This window comes from Raphanus sativus, chromosome 5 (genome assembly GCF_000801105.2).
Source record: "Raphanus sativus cultivar WK10039 chromosome 5, ASM80110v3, whole genome shotgun sequence".
NCBI classification, from domain to species: domain Eukaryota; kingdom Viridiplantae; phylum Streptophyta; class Magnoliopsida; order Brassicales; family Brassicaceae; genus Raphanus; species Raphanus sativus.
Genome location: NC_079515.1, coordinates 31066921 through 31091079, shown reverse-complemented (window position 1 = coordinate 31091079; position 24159 = coordinate 31066921). Strand labels below are relative to the sequence as shown.

Genomic DNA, 24159 nt, shown 5'->3' with positions numbered 1-24159 from the left:
ATGTTAATATCGAGATCATTTTGAGGAAAGATATAAAACATATTTAAAAACATACCGACACCATAGGAAGATCAGACACTTGATTGATCAGTTTGTTGTGTCGCAAATCTTGTCATAGTTTTTGAGTAAAAAATAGGATTCCGACAAGAACAGAAGACTTTGAGAGGAATACAACATTATGCGAATTAGCAAACCAATAACTTTTATCACTAAAGATCTTTCTTTCTACCATTCTCTACTGAAGTCTTGTCTTCATGGCGATAACTCTTCTTCACCAATCACAATCTTCCGTGACTTACTTCGTTCCTCTCTCAGACCAAACCATTTTACAATGTCCTTCCTTCTCCAAGCTTCTTCTACCTCTGTCGTTTCGTTGAAGCTAGTCCAAACCCATCTCAAGAAATCAGGCATTGATAGGTTCGTATACGTGAAAACATCTCTCCTCGATCTCTACTTGAAGCTGGGTCTAGTAGCGACCGCAGGTAAGCTGTTCGATGAAATGCCTGAGAGAGACACCGTTGCTTGGAACGCAATGATCTGTGGGTATTCACGCAATGGCTACGAGCGTGACGCGTGGCATCTCTTTATAGTAATGATTCGACAAGGGTTTCTCCCTTCCGCGACTACACTTGCAAATCTGTTGCCTTTTTGTGGGCAATGCGGATTCGTTTCTCAAGGGAGGTCTGTTCATTGTATCGCTGCTAAGTCTGGCTTGGAACTTGATTCTAAGGTTAAGAACGCCCTCATTTCGTTTTATTCAAAGTGCACAGAGTTGGGTTCAGCAGAGGTTTTGTTTTCAGAGATGAAAGATAAAAGCACGGTCACTTGGAATACGATGATTGGTGCTTATAGCCAGAGTGGTCTTCAGGAAAAGGCCATCGCTGTTTTCAAGAATATGTTTGAGAGGAGCGTGGAGATTAGTCCGGTCACTGTTATCAATCTCCTTTCTGCTCATGTCAGTCACGTGCCGTTGCATAGTCTCGTTGTTAAAACTGGAATGGTGAATGATAACTCTGTGACTACTTCTTTGGTTTGTGCGTATTCAAGGTGTGGGTGTTTGGATTCAGCTGAGCGTCTCTATGCATCTTCTACTCAAGACAGTATCGTTGGTCTAACTTCGATTCTCTCAAGCTACGCCGAGAAAGGGGATATGAACACAGCGGTTGCTTATTTTTCTAAAATGCGCCATCTGTGTATGAGAATCGATGCTGTAGCGTTGGTTGGGGTTCTCCATGGATGTACAAACTCTTCCCACATCGACGTTGGAACGTCGTTACATGCTTATGCGACCAAGAGCGGATTGTGCACGCAAACGCTGGTTGTGAATGGACTGATAACAATGTACTCTAAGTTTGATGACATCGAGACCGTCCTGTTTTTGTTTGAGACATTGAATGAGACTCCTCTGATTAGCTGGAACTCAGTGATATCGGGGTGTGTACAGTCGGGAAGGGCAAGTACAGCCTTTGAGATCTTCCATCAGATGAACTCAAGTGATGGACCTGTCCCTGATGCTATCACCATAGCAAGTCTGCTTGCCGGCTGCTCCCAGCTTTCATGTTTGCATTTGGGGAAGACGCTTCATGGTTATATTCTTAGGAACAGCTTTGGAAACGAGAAGTTTGTTTGCACTGCTCTTATAGACATGTATGCTAAATGTGGAAATGCAGAATTAGCTGAGAGAGTGTTCGATAGCATCGAAGCTCCGTATACAGCAACATGGAACTCAATGATATCAGGATACAGCTTATCAGGTTTACAAACCCGAGCTCTTTCTTGTTACTTGGAAATGAGAGAGCAGGGATTGAAACCTGACAAGATCACCTTTTTGGGGGTTCTGTCTGCATGCACACATGGAGGTCTTGTCGATGAAGGGAGAGTATACTTCAGAGAAATGATCAAGGAGTTTGGGATATCTCCAAGTTTACAGCATTATGCGCTAATGGTTGGTTTGTTGGGTCGAGCATGTTTGTTTAGTGAGGCGTTGAGTTTGATTTGGGAGATGGATGAAAAGCCTGATTCTGCAGTGTGGGGTGCGCTGCTTAGTGCTTGTATTGTGAACAGAGAGATTGAGATTGGGGAATATGTAGCTAAGAAAATGTATATGTTGGATTACAGGAACGGAGGCTTATATGTATTGATGTCAAACCTATATGCAACAGAAGAAATGTGGGACGACGTATCAAGGGTAAGGAGGATGATGAAAGATAATGGCTATGATGGTTTCTTGGGAGTTAGTCAAACATTATAATTTTCCATTATGAGAAACCAGAAAACAGGTTAGTTATGAAGGGTTCCTTAAATCATTATGAAAGTTTAAACAAAATCATGATGTTCTATGAACAGTGATGAAACCACCTCAACAATGTATATTAACCAAGCAAGAATACAATATTAGGACACATGAACAAACTATGAATGAATCCCACTGCATCTGCCATCGGTCAAACCCTCTCTCTTCATCTTCTCCTCTTTAGCCTTGCGACAAAACACAACCCACGAGTTAACTTCCATAGCCACACAGACTCCGACCAGGGTGGACAGACACACACAGTAACCAAGCTTCGCGTACGATCCCCCTTCCCTCAAAACATCAAACCCTTGGAACACATTCACCACACCCATCACCACGCAACCGTACCCGACGAAATGATGGTAAGACTTCCAGTACCTCCTGAACTTGTTAGTCGTCTTCGGTCTGAACAGCAGAGCCAGCGTCTGCAGCGCAGCGAGTGTGAACGTCGCTATCCCGAGGCTCCGGTGTAAGCCGTAGGTCACTCCTGGGGAGTTCCGGCCTAGCACCATCCCGATCGAGAAGCCGATTGTTCCGAGGAGGAAACCGGTCAGCTGTATGGCTGCGTGGATGTAGAACCAAGTTGGTCCTATTGACTGCATCTGACGAAGGTATCGAGCTGTTACTGCTCCCGCCGGGATGAGAAAACCCCACGCCACGGCATTGATCACTCCGTGTGTCACTTTCAAAGCTCTGGAACCGCTGTTTCTTTTAACCGTTGCAAAACCTATACAAAACAGAACAAACTCAAAACTTATGACTGATGAGACGAAACTAATATTACATTCATGGCCGTCTAACACAGCATGTGCAAGTGAAGCTGTTGAATAGGATCCGAGTTAAAAAAAAAATTAAGAATTTTGAAAATATATAGCTGATAATTTCAAAACTAGACATCAAATATATATATAAAATGTATAAATTTTCATTACGTCTTAATATTTTTTGAACATGGTCCGACTGCCCTGATTGCATTGATGTGAGCCAAAGAGTGGGTATACCTGAAGTGACATCGAAGGTGGAGAAGGAAGAGAGATCAGTGGAAGTGGTGGGATGAATGGTCGGAGAGTAACCTTGAACGTAAAGACCTCTGTTCCAAACATGATGGATCTTGGTGCTGTTCGAGGAGAGTTTCACCGACGCGCAAATCTGAACGGAGGCGCCGTTCCGTATGGTAGCCATGTTACCGCCGTAAAGAGAAGCGGAGGAGGAGGAGAGACGGAGGAGGTCGAGGGGACGAGAGAGCAGAGGACCTTTCTGGAGCTTGACAGAGGAGTCGAGAACGTAAGGGAGGAGGATGAGCTGACCCGAGTTAGGATCCGGAAACGCGACGAGGACTCGAGAGCCGGTCATCTGGGAGGGAGCATCCGGGTTGATGCCCCACCCGACCCACCCGGAAGGTGAGATGAACGTTCCGAAGAAACAGAGGTCGAGGGTCGAGTTGTGCGGATGGTATGTCCACGCGATTGAGGCTTGCTGTGTGGGAAGTGAGATGCATTTCTCGAATGTTTTTGTGGATGTGGTGGTGGTGCACTTGCCGGAGACTGAGGCTGGAAGTTTTGTTGAGAGAAGGAGGAAGAGAGTCAACGTTAAAGTCGTCGTCGACATTGCTACTACGATCATCTCTGTTTTTTTTTTCTGTTGGTTGAATCAATACTATATGTAGTGAAATAGTATGGTTACCAGAAAAATCAATGACGTATTTTAAAAAAAAAATTAATTTGTATATATTTTTTTGGAGATGGGAATGATGATTTTCCATTGAAGAAGGCTTTGCTTTGAAGTTAAGTGATCACACAACTCCAGTTGGTTGGTTGTGTAATGTTTGGACATCTTTTTACGATATATCATTAATGGTCGTCATGCGGATAAATTTTTAATTAAAGCTGACGTGGATTAATGACGACATGAAACGACACCGTTTTCATTGATTCGTGGACGTTTAATTATTCTCTCTGTAAGAAAAGAAAAGGAGAAGACGAAGAAGAAGAAGAAGACGACAAGAGTGACGATGAAAGTGAGCTTGGAAGGGAAGAGAGTGGTGTTGGTACCGTACATGTCGGAACATGTCCCGAAGTACCACAGTTGGATGCAGGATCCTGCGCTTCTCGAAGCTACTGGATCTGAGCCGTTGAGTCTGGAGCAGGAGTATGAGATGCAAATCTCTTGGACTCAAGATCCCAATAGTACTATGAACTACCTATTTACCTAATTTCAGTTTCTTTTTTACCTAAAGTTGATCACTTTCTTGTGTATAAGTTCAATTAGGTTTTATTTCCAGAAATCTGAATGTTGACTTTTGTTTGCATCTGGGTTTTGATCATTAGACCATTATAATATAATACTCATGATTCTCTATTTTTTGAGTTTGGTAATCTTTAGCCATATAGCTTCTTATGAAGTACATTGAGTAGAGTAGCTTTATGAGGTTATGTACATATAAAAGGTCCTAAATGCTTCTGTTGTTTTGTTTGTTATGTTTGCAGAGCGGACTTTCATTGTCTTGGACAAAGATTTCATAAAGGGAGACTTGGCTCATGGCGAACCTCATGTAGAAGGTTTGTTTCCCGAGTTAAGGAACTAAAAGGAGATTACTTTACCATGCATTTTAGTTTGTAATCTTCTATGTAGCTACTGTGACTAAGCGGCTTGCTATCATTACTATTGCAACACACACTCTCTCTCTCTCTTTAGTTGTTATAGCGTAAATAAGTAACCAAAGCTTTTGTGTGCAGCCATGACGGGTGATGTGAACATTTACATGAACGATGTGGATGATCCTAAGGTTGCAGAGGTGGAAATAATGATAGCTGAGCCCACAAGGTAAACTTTCCCTTCTCTTATCACATAACATTTAGGAGCAGGTTGAGATTCGAAATCGACTTGTAGTTAAAAGCTAGTGTTATTATTTCTGTGCACAATGATGAATCTTCCTTTGTTGGTGTAGAGTAGTCGTGGTAAAGGAATAGGAAAGGAATCTGTGTTGATGATGATGGCTTATGCTGTCAAGAACTGGGAGATTCACAAGTTTACAGCCAAGATTGGGGACTCAAACACAGCTTCCCTCAGCTTATTCCGCAAACTGGTACAATAGTAACTCACCCTTTTGTCTCAAAAAAAATGTAATGTACTTGATACCTGGATGTAAAAAGAAAAAAAGAAAAAGACTAAACACACTTGTTTGTGTTTGTAAGGGTTTCGAGGACACTTCTCACAGTGAAATCTTCAAAGAGGTAACTAACTAGTACACTCTCTCTCCAACAAGGATGTTTCTTCAGCTCTTGTGTTAAAACTGGACTGAGTCTTTCTTTACCCGACAGGTTACACTAGAGTACACGGTGACAGATCTCCGTCGAGCAGAGCTTTTGAAGTCATTGGAGGATGATGTCATCACGCACACTCATTCATCTGACAGCCCATCAGATTCGCTGCTAGCAGGGAAAGCTATTGCATAGGGCCTTTGTTCAATGCCTTATTATTGTTGAAAGAAAAGACATAGTTTACCGTGTCTGAGCCTAAACAAAATGATGGTAGCACAATAATATATATGGAGTTTTATGGAGCTTCTAACGAACGTATACGAGCTTACCAACAAGGGAAAACTTTTCTAAACTTCGGATACATCTGATCTTTCTTTTTAGGTGTTAAAAGAAATGAGAAATGTAATGGCAATAATTACTTGTAATTGTAACCAAAGATATTAGACCGCAGTAAATCTAAAGATAAAATAACGAATTTTCTATTAAACCGAACTGAGATCGGATTCAAATGCTGGAATGGGACAAGAGAGGTCAAAAAAATCTGGAATGAACCTCCTCTATTTTCAATTAAAAAATGAATTAAAAATAAATCAAAAATAGAGAGAAAAGACCATAAGACCAAAGGATTTAAATATATTTACTAACTTATGCCATTACTATCCAACCCAGATCTGACCCGGATCCAGAACCAAAATCCGAACTAACTTTTACCCTAATCTTTTTATTCTTCCTTTTTTTTCTCTATTTACATTCTTTCACCTTAAAATAAAATCAAAAATTTTCTTCAACCATTCATCAAATTTCTATTTTATATCTCAAATCGATAAATCCATAGTCATATTTAATTAATTATATATCATCTATAATCAAATTTCATCTTTTATATACACGATTCAAGATAAAGAAGAACGCAGAGTATTACTTATACAACTAGAACAACTCAAACTAGTACAACTACGATTAGTACAACTAGTAAAAATAGTACAACTACAACAAGTATAACTAGTATAAATAGATTGAGTATAACCATTATAATTGATATATAACTAGTACAACTTTGCAATAATATGGTGATATTTATTTTTTTGTTTTCAGTGTATGAAGATGATAGAAAATAGGATGATGTAGAATTAATAAGATATGTTGGTCTAATCTTCCCCTCCATGCATGTATCAAATACATGAATGGTATATTTTCAATAATATTTAATTTGGTTAATGATTTGTTTATTAATTGTACTAGTTATGTTAGTTGTACTATTTTCGGAAAAGAATCATCTTTATATTTTTGCTCTCAGGGCAAAAAAGGTAGATGCTGAGCCAGAAAAGTATTCAACCATGGCTCCCAAAAACAAGAGTCACCTGAAGAAGTAGAGAAGGGAGCGTTGGTGATGAGTAAGAGTGGCTCACCAGCGATGAACAAAAAAAAACTTTACTGTGAGGAAGAAAGATGCCACAACGAAGAAGAAAAAAAGAAGAAAGACAGAGTGAATAAGAAGAGTTTTGCGGCAAAGATGACTGAAGTCGTGGCGAAGAAGAGGATGCTCGACGGTGGTGTCCACGGTGGTCCTCATCAAATCCATCCAAGCAGGATTTCATATGTAAAACATGATTTATTAGTCGATTCAGTTACATTAGTTGCATATTATACATGAATTATATAATTTATATATTAATTATATTAGTTATATTAGTTATTTTGTTAACATGTTTAGTTGTACGAGTTATACTAGTTATATCCATCCAAATAAGAGAAATTGTATGGTCATGATCAAACAAGAGAAAATGATTCTATGGTTGAGAAAAAAAGGAAATGGGTCCCATCCGAATGAGAGAATAAAGGATCATGTGGCTCGGAATTAAAGGAGATGTGAGAAAAGGAGGAAGTAGGTCACATCCGGCTATACATAGTTGTACTAGTTTTTTAGTTGTGCGAGTTTGTTCATAGTTGTACTTTGGTAGTAAAATCGAAAATATTAGTTATACCATATTATAAATAAGATTATCTGAGTGGTACCACTTATTTATGTGTTATATGACTTTGCCCCGTTACAATGAAATTATCAATTTCGTAAAAATGAATTTCATTAATGTTTTCCAAAAATTATGTGAACAAACAAGTTAACAAACCTTAAAAGTATAAGGTAGATCATGTAAACTTATGAAGTTGTGTAATAATTTATGATTTTTTTTTCAAAACTTCAAATACATCAAGATAAACTTTTTAAGTACATACCAATTGATATATTTGATTATTTTCTCATATGTAGTATCAAATTTGTTTTGTCAATTTCTGAAATGTCAAAGTTATACCAATTGTACCAGTAATACTCATCTAATATATACTAAAAGATTATACCAATTTTTATATGTCTAGTAACGGGGGGTTTTACCAATATTTTCACATCCTATCTTTGTAAAAACATGTTCAATGTTTGTTTATCATAATAATATGGCTAATATAGTTAATAAACTTTAAAAATGTAAAAAATATAATGTAAAACTAAAGGTGTAATGTAATAATTTAACAAAACATTAAAAACCTCGACAAAATAGATGAAATTTTGTCATTATATACCAATTAAAATATTTGTTTGTTTATTTTATGTGTAAAACATTTATGTATCAGTTATATAATTTTTTTACATATTTAGTTGTACGAGTTATATTAGTTGTACTCAGTCGAATAAGATAATGAAATAAAGAAGATTGTGTGGATGTGAGTGGTTGAGATAAAAAAAAAAAAGAAGAGATAAAAGAAAGAAAATGAGTGAAATCCGATGGCCAAGATCAGAACAAGATCATAAGATCCAACGGCTAAGGAAAAAGATTCATTAATGGCATTGTTGTAAATATTTCATCTTTCACATCCGACGGTTCATATTATAACGTGAAGGATTCTGATCTAATGGTTCATATTCAGCCATCATTAAGGGCAAAATCATAATTGACACTCATCTGTCCCATGACAGATTAATTTAGGTGGTTCTAGATTTTTTTTTGACCCATTTGTCCCATAAGAGATTAAAGTCCACTGAGATCAAACATATAACAGAAGTAAACAAAACCAAAACGTGGTCTTATGTTCTCCAAATCAATCCAGAGAAGCTTCCACCACAGATTGTTCCTGTAAGAGTAGTGTTGAATACTTGTAACCGAAGATATTAAACCAACCAAATCGAATTACATAAATGGTTTTCTACTAAACCGAACCTAAAAATATATATAAATAAATAAACAAAGCAAAAAACGTGGACTTGTGTTCTCCTCGAATTCAATCCATTTTATGCAGGGGAGTTCGTTCCCACCACAGATTGTTCCATAATCTCAAAATCATCCCTGCGGAAGCCTCTTGGAGGCTTCATCTCTTCTTCTCTAATGGCCTCTACTCGCTCTCTTATCCTTTCCTCTTCCTTCCTCTCCAAACCACCTTCCTTCACTTCTTCTCTAAGACGCTTCGTTTACCTTCCTTCTCCCACTCCCAGATTCCATCCAAAACGTCACGCTTTCTCCACCGTCTTCTCCGTCGCCACCGAGCCAGCTATCTCCAGCACCGGCCCCGAGAAGAATCCAGAGCCAGCGACCGTCCCTCTTCCCAGTAACGACTCATCCGATAAGCTCCTCAAAATTCGCCACACGGTAAACACATTCTTTGCTCTGTTTCTGTTCTGCAATGAGTCCAACACTAGTGGGACATTACTAGAAACAGTTTGATTATATTTTTCTTAATGTTTGTGCTGTTAGCTAAATTGGGTTTTGCAAAAGTTTGAATTTTGATGAGCTGAAGAGTGTGTAATAATTAATTCATGTGAGTACGTACAGTGTGCACATGTGATGGCCATGGCGGTTCAGAAACTCTTCCCCGATGCTAAAGTCACCATAGGTCCCTGGATCGACAACGGTTTCTACTACGACTTCGACATGGAGCCTCTCACAGACAAAGACCTCAAGCGGATCAAGAAAGAGATGGTTAGTTTCTGTTGCTGATAATAACTATCTATAGACTTAGCTTTGATTTCTCTCGGTTTTTATTACAGGATCGTATCATTAGTCGGAACTTACCACTTCTACGAGAAGAAGTATCCAGAGAAGAAGCGGAGAGAAGGATCATGGCTATCAACGAGCCTTACAAGATGGAGATTCTCGAGAGTATCAAAGAAGAACCCATCACCGTTTATCATATAGGTAGGTAATAAAAGCTGTAGCTTCTCTCTGTCTTCTTGAGTATATGTATTTAGTTTGGTAATATAACTTTATGCCAGTTAAAATGCCTATCTAGGTAATGAATGGTGGGATCTTTGTGCTGGACCTCACGTCGAGACCACAGGGAAGATCAACAAGAAAGCCGTCGAGCTAGAATCCGTCGCTGGTGCCTACTGGAGAGGGGATGAGAAGAGGCAAATGCTTCAGAGGATCTACGGAACGGCTTGGGAGAGCGAAGAGCAGCTCAAAGCCTATCTTCACTTCAAAGAAGAAGCTAAACGCAGAGATCACAGACGCATTGGCCAAGACCTTGACCTGTTTTCGATCCAGGACGAAGCTGGAGGAGGGTTAGTGTTTTGGCATCCCAGAGGTGCCATCGTTAGAAACATAATCGAAGAGTCATGGAAGATGATGCATGTCGAGCACGGTTATGATTTGATCTATACTCCTCATGTCGCTAAAGCTGATCTGTGGAAGATCAGTGGTCACTTGGACTTCTACAGAGAGAACATGTATGATCAGATGGAGATCGAGGACGTGCTTTATCAGCTTAGGCCCATGAATTGCCCTTACCACATCTTGCTCTACCAAAGAAAACGTCAGTCGTATCGAGATCTGCCCATAAGAGTTGCAGAGCTTGGTACGGTTTACAGATACGAGTTGTCTGGTAGCTTACACGGTCTCTTCCGTGTCAGAGGGTTCACACAGGTTAGTCCTCCTAGTTTTGTTTTTTAAGTACTTAGGATTAAACTTTAACTAACGTTTTTTTTTGTTTTTGCCAGGACGATGCACATATATTTTGTTTAGAGGATCAGATCAAAGACGAGATCAGAGGTGTATTGGATCTCACGGAAGAGATATTGTCGAGGTTTGGGTTCGATAAGTATGAGGTTAACTTATCAACTAGACCTGAAAAGTCAGTTGGGAGTGATGATATATGGGAAAAGGCAACGTGTGCTCTTAAGGATGCTTTGGATGATAAGGGATGGAGCTATGAGGTTGATGAAGGAGGCGGCGCCTTTTATGGACCAAAGATTGATCTTAAGATCGAAGATGCATTGGGAAGAAAGTGGCAGTGCTCAACCATACAGGTAAGTAAAAAGCCTTTTCCTTTCTATCTACTCTTTATAAATCTCAGGAGGATGCTTCTCTGTTAATGTGTTTCTTGTTTTGGCAAACGCAGGTTGACTTTAATCTTCCTCAGAGGTTTGACATTACTTATGTGGACACAAACTCGGATAAGAAACGTCCTATAATGATCCACAGGGCGGTTTTGGGCTCTTTGGAAAGATTTTTTGGGGTTCTCATTGAACACTACGCAGGGGATTTTCCATTGTGGCTCTCTCCTGTTCAAGTTCGGGTTCTGCCCGTCACAGACAATCAGGTTGGTTCTGTCTCTTGAGTCTTGATGAAACTGAAAATATGATGCCATGTCCTAACTTAGTGAGGGGGTTTTGCAGTTGGAGTTCTGCAAGGAAGTGAGTAAGAAGCTGAGAGCTTGTGGAGTGAGGGCTGAGTTGTGCCATGGGGAGAGGTTGCCAAAGCTCATAAGAAACGCAGAGACGCAGAAGATCCCGTTGATGGCGGTTGTGGGTCCTAAGGAAGTCGAGACCGGAACTGTTACCGTTAGATCGAGGTTTGGAGGAGAGCTCGGAACCATTCCTGTTGATGAATTCATCAACAAAATCAACATTGCAGTCGAAACAAGAACTGCTTTGTAACTTTATTGTAAGACTAGGACCATACACATCTCTCTGTTTAAAACTTTGTTCGTTTGATTTAAAAGATTGAAATGGCCAAGCTAAAATCTTTGGTGACACTGAATGATTTCTTTATCTTGTATAAGAGATTAGTTACCTGAGGCAGTGACCATTACGATCTCTTTGGCTGGGTATAGCTGTCGGGTTTGTTGAGTTCTGCTTGTGTTCGGATTCTTTGGCTGGGTATGTTCAGTTGAGTGATCGGAAGCTGCATAAGCTTTTTTTCATAGTTTGAAGGCGTTTTTTTCTCGATAGCTTGTGGCACCTGGCTCCTGTTCTCGACTGTTCTCTTCTCGGATCCTATGGTCTAAGCTTGGCTCGTCGCTAGGCTGCTTTTCTACTTTGTCCTGCTTTACTGTCGTGGTTTCTTTTAATTTCTCACACTCTACTATTCCCTCTGTTTTTAAAAAATATATGTTTTGGTGTTTTCATACATATTAAGAAAACACATTAATTATACATCATTTTTAGAAATTATCAAATTCCAGTGCATTTTAACCAATAGTCTTTCAATAAATTCAATCAATTTTATTAAAATTTGCAATTTTTGTATAGAAAACATAAAAATACATCTTTGTGAAACAATTTATTTTTCTAAAACATCTATCTTTAAAAAACAGAGGGAGTATTAGTTATCTTTATAATTTATGTCATAAATTCGAAAAATTGATATAATGATTTAATATTTTACCGGAAAAAAAAATAATTTTTTCAATTTCTTTTCATTGGTTGACGCGCTGGAGAGTTAAAACCAAGCATAGCTTTATATTTGAAAAGTTTCCTAGTTAATTCCATAGTGTGAATTTAGTTTTGATTTATCGTTTTGTAAATTTAGCTTTCCTTCAAACTCGTGCTGGACCAAAAATCAAAACAGGTTAAACCACTATCTAACATATCTAGACTAGATAGATAACAAAACTCAAGATTCATGACCAGTAAAAAAGATAATTCATGTCAAACCGGAAAAAAGCTTAGAAATCGTAGAACCAATGAAGAGGATAAAATTGGATATATCTGTAATACACTGTCATAAATCAATTTGTTAATTATTTCTTCTTCTCTTGCACCAATATAATAAAATTTATAATTAAAAAAAAACTAACACTGCACAATTAATTGTCATTTGCTAAATTAACTACAAAATAATTGAACTATTTGGTTTATGATAATGGTGGCGGCATGCAATGCTTTAATAAACTACTTTCCAATCTTTCCACTTGTTACATAAGGATTCCAACTCAAACAAGATAATCTATAGAAATTTGTGGAAGTACGTACACTTCAAAGAACTAGTGGATCAACAAACTAACACTTTCATTGGCTGCTAAACAAAAGGAAACATTTCGTTGAGCGAAAGTCTTAAATTGCAAAAGTGTAAACCAATAAACAGATTAGATTCATGACGGTGTGATCTAAATCAACATGATTGTGTCCGCCATTGTTTGCTACCCGAAATAGAAGAGGAGGTTACTCATCTTATTATATAGTCTGGGTTTGTCTAATCATAATCTAAATGAATATAAAATGTAAGTAGCACTGGTTTAATTAATCTTTAATAGTTAGCAAAGAGGGTTCCAGTACAATCAGATTCTAGAAATTTGTAAATTCTCCAATCAGGTAAAAGAAAATAATTAACAAACGTCAATTACAACGATGGGATGATTCATAGAGCGAACCGCACTGAGAACATCACTATCCTAATTGTAGTCGACTTAACGTAACAGCAATTGTTTTGTTTAAAATTAAATTTAGCAATGATTTATAAGAAAAAAAAGGGTCGGTTCATGCTGTGTCGCACTAAACATGGACATGAGTATTTCCACATCCTGTTACCATCCCGCGTTAGGTAAACTTAATTTTTGACCCATCTTCAAACTATCATGTTACTTCAAATTTTGTTATCATTCATCTACAGTTTACACGCACTCTATTATAATCCAACAGCTTACTAACACAAATAACTAGACGACAAACTTTGGTGGATCAGATTTTACCAACTCGATTATATTTATTCATATTAGGCTCTAGTAGTTAAAGTGATTTAGCGTTAGAATAATGCCGAGGTTAATAATGCAAAATGATTTAACGTCATCTTAAGCTCTATTTTGGTAAAGTATATAATACTGTATTGGGACAATAGTTTGAACTAATACCATTGATTTGTCATATACTCGAAACTAAAGCCGTATAATGCATGTTGACCAAAACTGTTTAGCAAGAGCAACTCCAACAATATGTTTTCAATTTTCAATGAGTTTCTAGAGAATCTAAAATAAAGAAAAAATCATGAAAGGATATGTTCTCTGCATATGATATTCAAATGGCAACTGTTTTTTTTTCTTCATTTTTTTGACTTTTTTAAATGTAATTTAATTATTAAAACAAAATTTATTAAAATATTATCATTAAAAATTTTTAGAAAAGAGTTGTGAACGATAGGGTTGCTCTTAGCCATAACTAAATGGACATGCTTGTAACACTTTTCTTTGTTATCTAATATTTTGTTTGAAATAATATCCAAGATTTCGGGGTTCGACCAAGCCAACTTATTCTTTCTATTGGCATTATCATCTTGGTTCCAAAGGGAGTTTGTAGTCGTTTGAGTTGTTTGGCAGATTAGTAGAGAAGCTGTAGGAGCGGATGAGATTTTGGGTAATTAACAACTTTGAATCTGTAACTCCCGGCAGCTAAGTGAAACTCTCCTTCGCAATCGCAACTTAATTATGTAGCGGTCGACGTTTTAAAGACTGTTTTTCTACTCGTTTGTGATTAAGTCGTTTAACTTTTCATAGTCATTTGTTGCGTTTTGCATTGTGATCGATGTTTAGATGTTTTTCATATTTTCCACTATTAGTTTACTATATATTTTCAATAAATTAAATTGTAATGAATCTTAGCATGTTTTGACCTAAAAAAATTTATATGACAAATAATCCAATTCTTTGGCAAAATAAATCATTTTTTTTCCGTTGGATGATCTTTGACCAATAAATAATATGTGCACATAATCCATCTAAGACATCGATTTGTCACTATTTTAATAAAGTTTTGTTTTTATCAAGTTCAAAATTGTCCAAGTTGTATAATTAAACATGAACGTGGATATCTTACCAATAACACTAGACATAAAAGTGAAATACTCCTATGAAATCTTCTGGATTAACAAACGCCTCATGGACGCAACAAGAAAAGAAAAAAGGGGGCGAAAACTCACTGTATATCTCTCGCTAGATTCACTAACTACTAAACCCATTAATCAACAAAAGAAGAAGCAAACCAAATGGGTATTGATGAAGATCGGTGTATTACTAGGCTACTAGCTAGAGTATAGAGACAAAAGTGGATAATTACATTAAGAGAGCGTATCTCATGCCATCACAAACCATGAGATGGTTAACCTCCGAGACCCTTCCGTAATCTCCCGACACCCACACACCATCAGTCCTGCTACCACGTGGAACTGCGAAGCATGACATGATCGATAACGGAAACTTCATCATCGCGCCGTTTTCTCTCCCTTCTCCTCCGTTAACGGTGGTTGAAGGGAACGCGTTTTCGTCAGCAACACGCGGGCTTTTCCGAAGACTTTGGAGGTTTCGCCTTAATACAGATAACATCTTCAGCATCTCTTTCCTTGTTCTTTAGTAAATATATCAGTTTTGGTATTTGGAGAGAGCAATGTGTTTCTTGAAGGAGGAGAAGAAGAGGGTATTTATTGTGTAAAAAGTGCAAGTGGCCAATTGGGAAAAAATTCCTTTTTACTTTTTTTTTTTAATTTGTTATCGCCTAGTAGACGTAGTGCTTGTGTTTATCATGAACATTATTCTGCTTTAAATTTTTCACGAAAAAAAAATTCTAGGAAAGAAACAAGATAGTGGAGACAGAAACTTGAGGGTTCGCTTTAGAAACTTACCCCATGATTGAGAGAGATGGTGGGGTCTGGTTTACTTGGGTATCTCTTCCCATTTCTTAAAGGATAATTGACAAGAAACAAAACTAAACTGAGTGGTATGTATTTTTAGGTTTTGAAAGGTGACACTGGTTGACAATAGAATAGAGGGTAAATCTTCCAAAAAGACATAAAAGTGTTCTTATGATAAAAAATCCATAAAAAAGAAAACCAAAATAAGTTTCATTAAATAGATAAAAACATTTGTGTACATACTCTATCTACAAATAAATAAATAAATATTGAAAAAATAACAACTATTTATCTTGAGAAATTACAGCTTGTATCACTTTTCATCTTTGTTTTTTTGCTAAGTATGTAAAAAATATAATTTCTAAAAATGAACAAAAGGTCTTACAAAGAGTTTGTGACAATTTGCAGAACCTAAACAATTGGTTCCACGGCAAAAAAAAAAGTTAAAAACATGGAAGCAAAATACAATCGCTGTTCATCTTTGTTATTATAACTCTTCCTACACTTTTCTTAACTAAGCCCAGGACGAAGCCAGTAAATTAACTCAATAAGTATGTTTCTAGTTATTTTGTTCTTACAAGTACCGCTTGTGAGTTGTGTCAAATGTTGTCCAATGTCAACACATACTTTTTTTCCTTATTTCTTCACTTATCACTAAATTGGAAAACTGAAATTAATTTTGATAAAAAAAAAAGGAAAAGAATGTAAGCAGTGAACATTTGTATTAGTTCTTTTGGGCTTCTTCTTTTGGGCTTCGCCTTAATTCCTTTTTTTCCCTTTATATATCTCCGCCCCTTCCCACATATTATCAGAATCTCTCCCTCTCTCTCAGCAAACTAAAACTATAATGGTTTCAGAATGTCTCCCCACTGATCTGATCACCGAGACATTGTTGAGGTTACCAGAAAAGTCCATCGCTAGGTTTCGTTCCGTATCGAAGCAATGGACATCAATAATCGACCATCCACAGTTCAAACACTTGTACCTGACCAAGTCCTCCTCGTCTTATTCTCGTATCACATTCGCCATCGAGGAAAAAGGCCTGTGGAGCATCTTCTCTTCACCTAAGCATCATCGGGAGGCTTCTTCATCCTCGTCGTCGTCTCTCGTAGTATCCCCCGAGTTTCATATGAAGTTCCCTCCCGACAACATGTGCATCTTTCCTCGCGATCACCGACAGTTCGCGTGTGGCGATGCCTCCGGTTTGATCTATTTCCACAGTATGTGGACCAACGAGTATGGTTACGGTGGAGTGTCTGTCGTATGTAACCCTAAAACAGGACGGTACGAGGCCTTGCCTTTTATCTCACGGTACAGGAAGTCTTACAGCTTTTTCGGGTTCGATCCTGTCGGGAAGCAGTACAAGGTGCTTCACATGGCTTATCCGTGCGGTCCCGACGACCACAGGGTTATGACGCTAGGAGCTAGAGGAGCTAGGTGGAGAAAGGTCGACTGTTTGTTGAGACTTGAGCATATGAGTGAAGGGGTGTGCATTAACGGGGTTTTGTATTGCTTGGGTGACACGTCTGAGTGTGACGAAGAAACGTTGGAGGAGAAGTCTAGGTTTGTGATAGCTTGCTTTGATGTTCGGTCCGAGACGTTCAGCTTTCTTTATCCCGAGAGCTTTTGTGAATTGATAAACTATAACGGTAAGTTGGGTTTGGTTTACTACGATGATCTCAGTGATGATGTCGTTGAGTTTCGGGTGTGGGTTCTTGAGGATGCGGAGAAGCGGGGATGGTCCAAGCATGCCTACGCTTTGAGGGGCGATTATAAGCTCTTCCCGCGTTACGTTTCGGTGGTGGGAGTGATTTGTACGGGTGAGATTGTTTTGTCGATGGCGGATTATACGTCCGGACAACCGTTTTATGTTTTCTACTTCAATCCTGAAAAGGATACTATTCGACGGTTTGAGATCCAAGGTTTTGGGGAATACCATGATACATCCAACAACAGTACTCGTAGAGTCCGCGTCTTTGTAGACGATTGTAGTAGTTTCTACTCCGTTGCTGGCCGTGTAGAGCATCTTAATGTTAACGGTCCAACGCTACTCAAGTCTAGCATCTACGCTCCTTATGTGTATAACGAAGAATCAGAAGAAGAGGAAGAAGAGTATTGTGTTTTTGGGGCTCGTTTTTATGGTAAAAAGAAGAGAGGATGAGGATGGTGAAGGAGAAAGAGAAGGAAAAGAAGAGACCATGAAGAGGATAGAGCCGATCATTGAAGTTTGGTGAAAGCAATGGGCATGTAACTTTGATCTATATGCGTTTAGCCTCTTGAGTTATGTACCCGCTTTCTAACTATTTTCATAAATCATGTGTTTCATCTAACATTCTATATTTTCGAATTAGAAGGTTAGGAAGTTATCGTAATTACGTTTTTGTGTTTCTTGTGTGGTGTGGTGTGGTGGTTATTAACTAAGGATAATAAAATTGGTTTTTTGTACTTGTCATTTGTTGTCATTTGCTTAAAATAAGGTCTTTAACCTACGAGTTAAAACTTAAAAATATGCTTATTAGGTGCTGGCCATTTATCTTGGTAGATAAGTGAACATATGTTTCATCCATTCTTGAGGTGGATGCTAACTGCTGTAGCTTCTTGTGAGTCGCTGAACAATTTGTTTTTCTCCGGTAAGATGTTGAACAAGTTCTGCAAATGAAAACATGAAAACAAATCCCAAGACTCAAGAGTTAAGACTTAGTTATGTTTTTATAAAAAAAAAAAGCAAAGTGATCAAAGCTTGTAATAGTACCATTGGTATAATGTCGACAATCATGAAAGCCAACTCTAAGATCAGTCTCCCATGAGCTACTAAACTCAATTGCCATTTCCATGGCGTTTTCCCCTTTGGATGATCCAACCATCCAACATCTTTGTTTAGGAACATTCTCCAGCTTTCTTTGCATCGCTATACCTACAGACCAAACCAGAACTTTGGTCAGAATATTGACTACAACATCTGTATTAGTTCTTTTGGGCTTCTACTTTTGAATAAAAAAAGAGGGTAAAAACAAAAGCCCATCTATGATCTATCACAAACAAACAATTTCAGCTGTGCTCTCCTCGGGACCTAGGTTAACGCCGCCCTAATCCATTTTTAATATTTCTCCGCCGCTTTCCATAATATTCTCAGACCCCTCTCTCTCTCTCTAAAACGACAATGATTTCAGGTTCTATCCCTACTGATCTCATCACCGAGATATTGTTGAGGTTACCAGCAAAATCCATCGCTAGGTTTCGTTCCGTATCGAAGCAATGGGCATCAATAATCGACCATCCAAAGTTCAAACACTTGTACCTGACCAAGTCCTCCTCTCATCCTCGTCTCATATTCGCCATCGAGGAGAAAGGTCTCTGGAGCATCTTCTCTTCACCTCAGCATCTGAGTCCACACGACGACAAGGCTTCTTCATCTTCATCGTCTCTTGCCGCCGAGTTTCATATGAAGTTCCCTCCAGGCCGTATGCGAATCTTCCGTCGCGACGACCGACAATTCGCGTGCGGCTACGCCTCCGGTTTGATCTATTTCTACGGTATGTGTACCGGTTTCGAGCGCAAAGACGAAGTGCCTGTGGTATGTAACCCTAAAACAGGACGTTACGAGACGATGCCTTTTATCTCACGGTACAGGAAGTCTTACAGCTTTTTCGGGTTCGATCCTGTCGGGAAGCAGTACAAGGTGCTTCACATGGCTTATCCGTGCGGTCCCGACGACCACAGGGTTATGACGCTAGGAGCTAGAGGAGCTAGATGGAGAAAGGTCGACTGCTCGTTGAGACTTGAACATATGAGCGAAGGGGTGTGCATTAACGGAGTTTTGTATTGCTTGGGTGACACGTCTGAGTGTGATGAGGAAATGTTGGAGGAGAAGTCTAGGTTTGTGATTGCTTGCTTTGATGTTCGGTCTGAGAAGTTCAGTTTTCTTTATCCCGAGAGCTTTTGCGAGTTGATAAACTATAACGGTAAGTTGGGTTTGGTTTACTACGACGATCTCAGTGATGATGTGGTCGAGTTTCGGGTGTGGGTTCTTGAGGATGCGGAGAAGCGGGAATGGTCCAAGTACGCGTACGCTTTGAGGGGTGATAAGCTTTTCCCGCGTTACGTTTCGGTGGTGGGAGTGATTTCTACGGGTGAGATTGTTTTGTCGATGGCGGATTATACGTCCGGACAACCGTTTTATGTTTTCTACTTCAATCCTCAAGGGAATACTATTCGACGGTTTGAGATGCAAGGCTTTGGAGAGTGCGATGAACCACCGTCCAACAACAGTCCTCGTAGAGTCCGCGTCTTTGTAGACGATTGTAGTAGTTTCTACAGATTCGCTGACCACGTAGAGGATCTTAGTGTTAAAGATCTAGCGCTACTCAAGTCTAGCATCTACGCTCCTTATGTGTATAACGAAGAATCAGAAGAAGAAGAAGAACAAGTAGCGTGTGGTCACGGGCGTTATTTCACTGGTAGAAAAAAGAGAGGATGAGGCTGAGGAAGGAGAACGAGAAGGGAAAGAAGAGAGCAGGAGAGGATAGTAGAGCCGATCATTGAAGTTCTGTGAAAGCAATGGGCATGTAAATTTCTGCTTTTATCTATTATTATGCGTTTAACTATTTTCATAAAATCATGCTTTTCATTTAGTATTCCATCTTTCGAATTGTTTTAATTTTGTTACTTTGCAATCGTTATATGCATTGTCAAGTTCAGATAAGCTATCTCACTATAAATCTATCGTTTCTGAATTTTTTAAATTAAAATGTTAAATTAAAACGATAGATTTATGTACACTCTTTCTAACTATTTTCATAAAATCATGCTTTTCATTTAGTATTCCATCTTTCGAATTGTTTTAATTTTGTTACTTTGCAATCGTTATATGCATTGTCAAGTTCAGATAAGCTATCTCACTATAAATCTATCGTTTCTGAATTTTTTAAATTAAAATGTTAAATTAAAACGATAGATTTATGTACACTCTTTCTAACTATTTTCATAAAATCATGCTTTTCATTTAGTATTCCATCTTTCGAATTGTTTTAATTTTGTTACTTTGCAATCGTTATATGCATTGTCAAGTTCAGATAAGCTATCTCACTATAAATCTATCGTTTCTGAATTTTTTAAATTAAAATGTTGATTGCGGGTTTTTTCAACTCCCACACGTATATCTGGTCACTTTGTTACTCTCTTTTGTGTTCCTCGTTTGATCAGCACTCCGTTGGAACACAGGTAGAAGTTCGAAGGTTATTTTAATTAAGGATAATAATATTGGTTTGGGTACTGTTCTTTAAAAAAAATCTTAAACCTACGAGTTAAAACTTAAAATATACTTATAAGTGCTGGCCAATTTGACAAAAAAAGCTAGCAATTTATATTGGTAGATAAGTGAACATATGTAACATCCATTCTTGAGGTGGATGCTAACTGCTGTAGCTTCTTGTGAGTCGCTCAACAATTTGTTTTTCTCCGGTAAGATGTTGAACTAGTTCTGTAAATGTAAACAAGAATCAAGACTTTGTTATGTTTTTATAAAGAAAAAAGAGCAAAGTCAAAGCTTGTAATAGTACCATTGGTATAATGTCGGCAATCATGAAGGCCAACTCTAAGATCAGTCTCCCATGAGCTATTAAACTCAATTGCCATTTCCATGGCGTTATTCCCTTTGGATGATCCAACCATCCAACATCTTTGTTTAGGAACATTCTTCAACTTTCTTTGCATCACTACACCTACAAACCAAAAGACTTCGGTCAGAATCTTGACTACACTTTCAAGATTCCTACACGAAGTCATGAACCAAAAGATTCGTTGAAAACCGAAAAAAAAACTGTCTAAATCATAGATTACATTCGATATGATTGTCTGGGAATAAGAACCTGGAACTGATTTTCCTGACAAGATTGAGATTGCTGCATCTATGCTTTCTGGATTAACAGGTTGAAAATCAAACACGATTACCTGAAAAGCCCCACATAAGTTTTCGTTGAGAGACATTTATACAAAACACCTTATGGTATATAGTCAATATACAAAGAAAAGAATAATGAAGAGACCTCTTGAGGAATTGAAGAAGATGGTTTGATGAGAACCAAGAAATGCTGTAAATTCCTTATATTAAGTGAGTAGGCCATTGACATGATAAGCTGTGGTGGACCAGAAGTTGCTCTGAGCGGCACGGCCGCAACGTAAACGGCATCTCCGCCTCCACTGGTGGCGTTTGCTGATGGTTTGAAGAACTGAGATGCCATTTTTCCCCTCTGTCTATGCTTACGGTTCTGAGTGGACCAAATACAAAGCTACGAATAAATCCATATAATTAAATTATTTTTATCTTAATTAACACAATATATGACGTCATAATTTAGTGGGCGTTTCTTTAGATGTTGAATTAAGGAGACATTTCATCATTACTGATAAAAAGTTAATGTGTATTTTTTCTCTAAGCTAAATAGCTAATGATAACAGTTTTATTACAATATAGTTATATATCTAATTTGCAATTTTTTTAAAAATGTATTGTGTCCTTATTCTTATTTTTTATTATTTGATAGACCTATTTTATCTTCTCTCTTTTACTTTATATAATTTTTTTTTTGTAGTAACGAAAGAGAAACTCTTTAAAGTTTAAAGTATCTTAACGAAGTGCGTTTATCAAAAGATGGTCTTAACTTAGCTTGCAAATGAAGCAAAAATAAACTAAAATAAAAACAAAAAAGGAAGAAAAAGCTCAATTCACAAACACTGATAAATGACAATAATAATGGTAAAATGTATAAAATAAAAAATGGTGCTTAAAAAAAGAAAAAATCAAAAAGACAAATTTGGAATGATGATGTAATACAAATCTCTTTGACAATTGGGAACTTACGACATACTCAACCTGCAAAACAAATCCATCCTTATTATTATTCTCACAAGAACAATGCCACCAAACCGGAAACCACCATAGCGACTGGACCAAAAGCAAGCGTCTGCGCGGAGTTCTTGTGCGATGACTTAGGCGAAGAAGCCTTGGCGTCATCAGAATCAGCAGTAGGCGAATCAGAAGGAGCGCTAACCACGGGAGCAGGAGCCGGAGCAGGCATTGGAGGGACGTCAGTTCCAAAGATAGCTTCAGGTAGAAGCACCCGGTTCACCTGGTAAACCGCCACAGGGTCGGTGGAGAAAACGCTGCTGCTGACTTTAGTCCTGGTCCAGAGCGTCTCGATCCTAACCGTACCGGAGACGTCTGTGAATTTCAGAGGGTACTGTCCACCGGCGAAAGTGCTGACCGGACCGGACTGGCTCAGGTTCTTGAACTCGGAGAGGGAGTAGTAGTGAGGGAGGGCGTGGGAGAGAAGAAGCTGCTTGAGCTGGTCCTTCGTGAGGTTTGAGAGAGGAGGGTTCTTCTGAGCCTTGAAAGCGTCGTCTTTGGGGACGAAGATCGTGACGCCTTCCTCTGTGTTGTTGGCTTGGTTCTGGAACGTTTCGATGACTCCTGACGAGAGGAGATAGTCGAGGAACGTGTGGAACGGACCGGCTACGCTTAGAAGCTCGGTGAGATTCACGTGGTGTGGAGCAGGTGCTGGAGCTGGTGTCGGTGGTAGCATTGGTGCCGGTGGGCTTGCGGTTTTGGCGTTTGTTGATGCAGAGAAGACGAGGAAGGCGACGGCAATGAAGATTGTAAACTGCATCTTTGCCATTGCTTCCTTTGACTCTTCCTAATTTACACAGAGATTGAATCAGGATTTAGTTAAAACAATGCAAAGATCAAATCTTTATCAAGAATTATTAGACAGAATCTCAGATCCGGATCTGTAATAGTCAAAGATTGGAAGTAACAAAACTAAAGTAGTGTAAGTTAATCAGATCTTGCACATTACTTGAAAGTTGAGACTGCAGGAAAAAAGAAAAACAAACCGACACATTAACACACAGAGACAGTAAGTAGCTATAAAGTTCACGAGATCCGAAACACATAATGCAGAAACAATGATAAGCTAACTGAAGAGAAACTAGATCTGGATCAGACAAAACATAAACTTATTTTTAAGACAAGTACACGGAGCTTTGATAAAGTAGTTCAATGACATTGTGATTAAACTGTAACCAAAGTGGAAAAGAGAGGAGAGACACTGAAGAGAGAGAGAGAGAGAGAGAGAGAGAGAGAGAGAGAGAGAGAGAGAGAGGAGAGAGAGAGAGAGAGAGAGAGGGAGGAGCTGACCTGAGCAAATGATGGTAAGATGTGAAGTCTTTCTTGGAAGATGGAGAGAGCAGAGGAGTAAGAAGAGAAGGTATTTAAAGAAGTTTTTTTAATAGTTTCTATAGAAAAGGAAGGAAAGACAGGCTGTGTACTATTTTCTTGTAAAACTCTATGCGGTGTTGTTGTTGCGGCACTATCTGGGGGTACTTGTTTTGTAACCGGTGATGCCGTTATTCATAGTCGTGTTTTTATTCATGATTTCTTTTTAATTCATGATTTTAGTGTAAGCATATATATTTCTTAAAGTTACACTAAAACCATACCTATTATTTTGGTTTAGTTCGGCTTATATAATCGATTTTTGTTTTATATCGTTGTATACCAGAAATCATAAATATATTTATCTTTTCTAATATTTTACATATTTTATTTTATATAATTTATATCAGCTTTAATAAATATGAAGAAATTTTGGTTTTTAAATAGACTAATTTTCTTTCTTTTTTTTACAAATTGAAAATTATTAGTAAAGATGTTAAGTTTACTAAA

At 38.2% G+C, this 24159-nt stretch overlaps 9 protein-coding genes and 1 long non-coding RNA gene across 11 annotated transcripts; 5 read left to right on the top strand and 5 right to left on the bottom strand.

Annotated features, from left to right (window-relative positions):
* The first annotated feature begins 1 nt into the window (after position 1).
* LOC108856239 (pentatricopeptide repeat-containing protein At2g04860) lies at positions 2–2277 on the top strand. The gene has a single exon (XM_018630003.2). The coding sequence runs from the start codon at positions 179–181 to the stop codon at positions 2249–2251; it is 2073 nt and encodes a 690-aa protein (XP_018485505.1). The 5' UTR covers positions 2–178; the 3' UTR covers positions 2252–2277.
* A 75-nt stretch (positions 2278–2352) lies between these two features.
* LOC108856240 (cytochrome b561 and DOMON domain-containing protein At2g04850) lies at positions 2353–4110 on the bottom strand. The gene is made up of 2 exons (XM_018630005.2): positions 3295–4110; positions 2353–3020 (listed from the first exon to the last, which is right to left on the bottom strand). Exons 1-2 carry the CDS (start codon positions 3914–3916, stop codon positions 2413–2415), a joined length of 1230 nt encoding a protein of 409 aa, XP_018485507.1. The 5' UTR covers positions 3917–4110; the 3' UTR covers positions 2353–2412.
* Positions 4111–4208: 98 nt separating this feature from the next.
* Positions 4209–6040, top strand: LOC108857640 (uncharacterized; the record flags this gene model as incomplete). Its single annotated transcript, XM_018631644.2, has 6 exons — positions 4209–4479; positions 4780–4851; positions 5029–5116; positions 5246–5378; positions 5488–5526; positions 5614–6040. Coding segments are annotated over 6 exons (738 nt in total), but the record flags the coding sequence as incomplete, so codon positions are not given.
* A 2529-nt stretch (positions 6041–8569) lies between these two features.
* On the bottom strand, positions 8570–11937 carry LOC130495109 (uncharacterized). The gene is made up of 2 exons (XR_008934384.1): positions 11613–11937; positions 8570–8679 (listed from the first exon to the last, which is right to left on the bottom strand). It is a non-coding gene; the product is annotated as an uncharacterized LOC130495109 (long non-coding RNA).
* LOC108830213 (threonine--tRNA ligase, chloroplastic/mitochondrial 2) lies at positions 8819–11574 on the top strand. Its single transcript, XM_056986222.1, has 7 exons — positions 8819–9191; positions 9375–9521; positions 9590–9737; positions 9832–10463; positions 10538–10846; positions 10939–11139; positions 11216–11574. Exons 1-7 carry the CDS (start codon positions 8931–8933, stop codon positions 11474–11476), a joined length of 1959 nt encoding a protein of 652 aa, XP_056842202.1. The 5' UTR covers positions 8819–8930; the 3' UTR covers positions 11477–11574.
* Positions 11938–14635: 2698 nt separating the features above from the next.
* On the bottom strand, positions 14636–15214 carry LOC108859247 (uncharacterized). Its single transcript, XM_018633134.2, has one exon. It carries the CDS (start codon positions 15139–15141, stop codon positions 14863–14865), a length of 279 nt encoding a protein of 92 aa, XP_018488636.1. The 5' UTR covers positions 15142–15214; the 3' UTR covers positions 14636–14862.
* A 1049-nt stretch (positions 15215–16263) lies between these two features.
* LOC108858759 (F-box protein At1g47340-like) lies at positions 16264–17679 on the top strand. The gene has a single exon (XM_018632634.2). The coding sequence runs from the start codon at positions 16285–16287 to the stop codon at positions 17596–17598; it is 1314 nt and encodes a 437-aa protein (XP_018488136.1). The 5' UTR covers positions 16264–16284; the 3' UTR covers positions 17599–17679.
* Positions 17680–18520: 841 nt separating this feature from the next.
* Positions 18521–20139, top strand: LOC108861310 (F-box protein At1g47340). Its single transcript, XM_018635148.2, has one exon. It carries the CDS (start codon positions 18598–18600, stop codon positions 19912–19914), a length of 1317 nt encoding a protein of 438 aa, XP_018490650.1. The 5' UTR covers positions 18521–18597; the 3' UTR covers positions 19915–20139.
* A 521-nt stretch (positions 20140–20660) lies between these two features.
* LOC108859759 (uncharacterized) lies at positions 20661–21737 on the bottom strand. 2 transcript variants are annotated; one of them, XM_018633666.2, is made up of 4 exons: positions 21482–21732; positions 21305–21386; positions 20996–21157; positions 20661–20916 (listed from the first exon to the last, which is right to left on the bottom strand). In XM_018633666.2, exons 1-4 carry the CDS (start codon positions 21674–21676, stop codon positions 20849–20851), a joined length of 507 nt encoding a protein of 168 aa, XP_018489168.1. In that variant the 5' UTR covers positions 21677–21732; the 3' UTR covers positions 20661–20848. The 2 variants fall into 2 exon arrangements, with proteins under 2 accessions (XP_018489168.1, XP_018489169.1); XM_018633667.2 differs by lacking the exon at positions 20661–20916 and having other exon boundaries at positions 21022–21207; positions 21482–21737.
* A 405-nt stretch (positions 21738–22142) lies between these two features.
* On the bottom strand, positions 22143–23789 carry LOC108805202 (fasciclin-like arabinogalactan protein 7). Its single transcript, XM_018577175.2, has 2 exons — positions 23632–23789; positions 22143–23128 (listed from the first exon to the last, which is right to left on the bottom strand). Exon 2 carries the CDS (start codon positions 23108–23110, stop codon positions 22340–22342), a length of 771 nt encoding a protein of 256 aa, XP_018432677.1. The 5' UTR covers positions 23111–23128; positions 23632–23789; the 3' UTR covers positions 22143–22339.
* Positions 23790–24159: the final 370 nt, after the last annotated feature.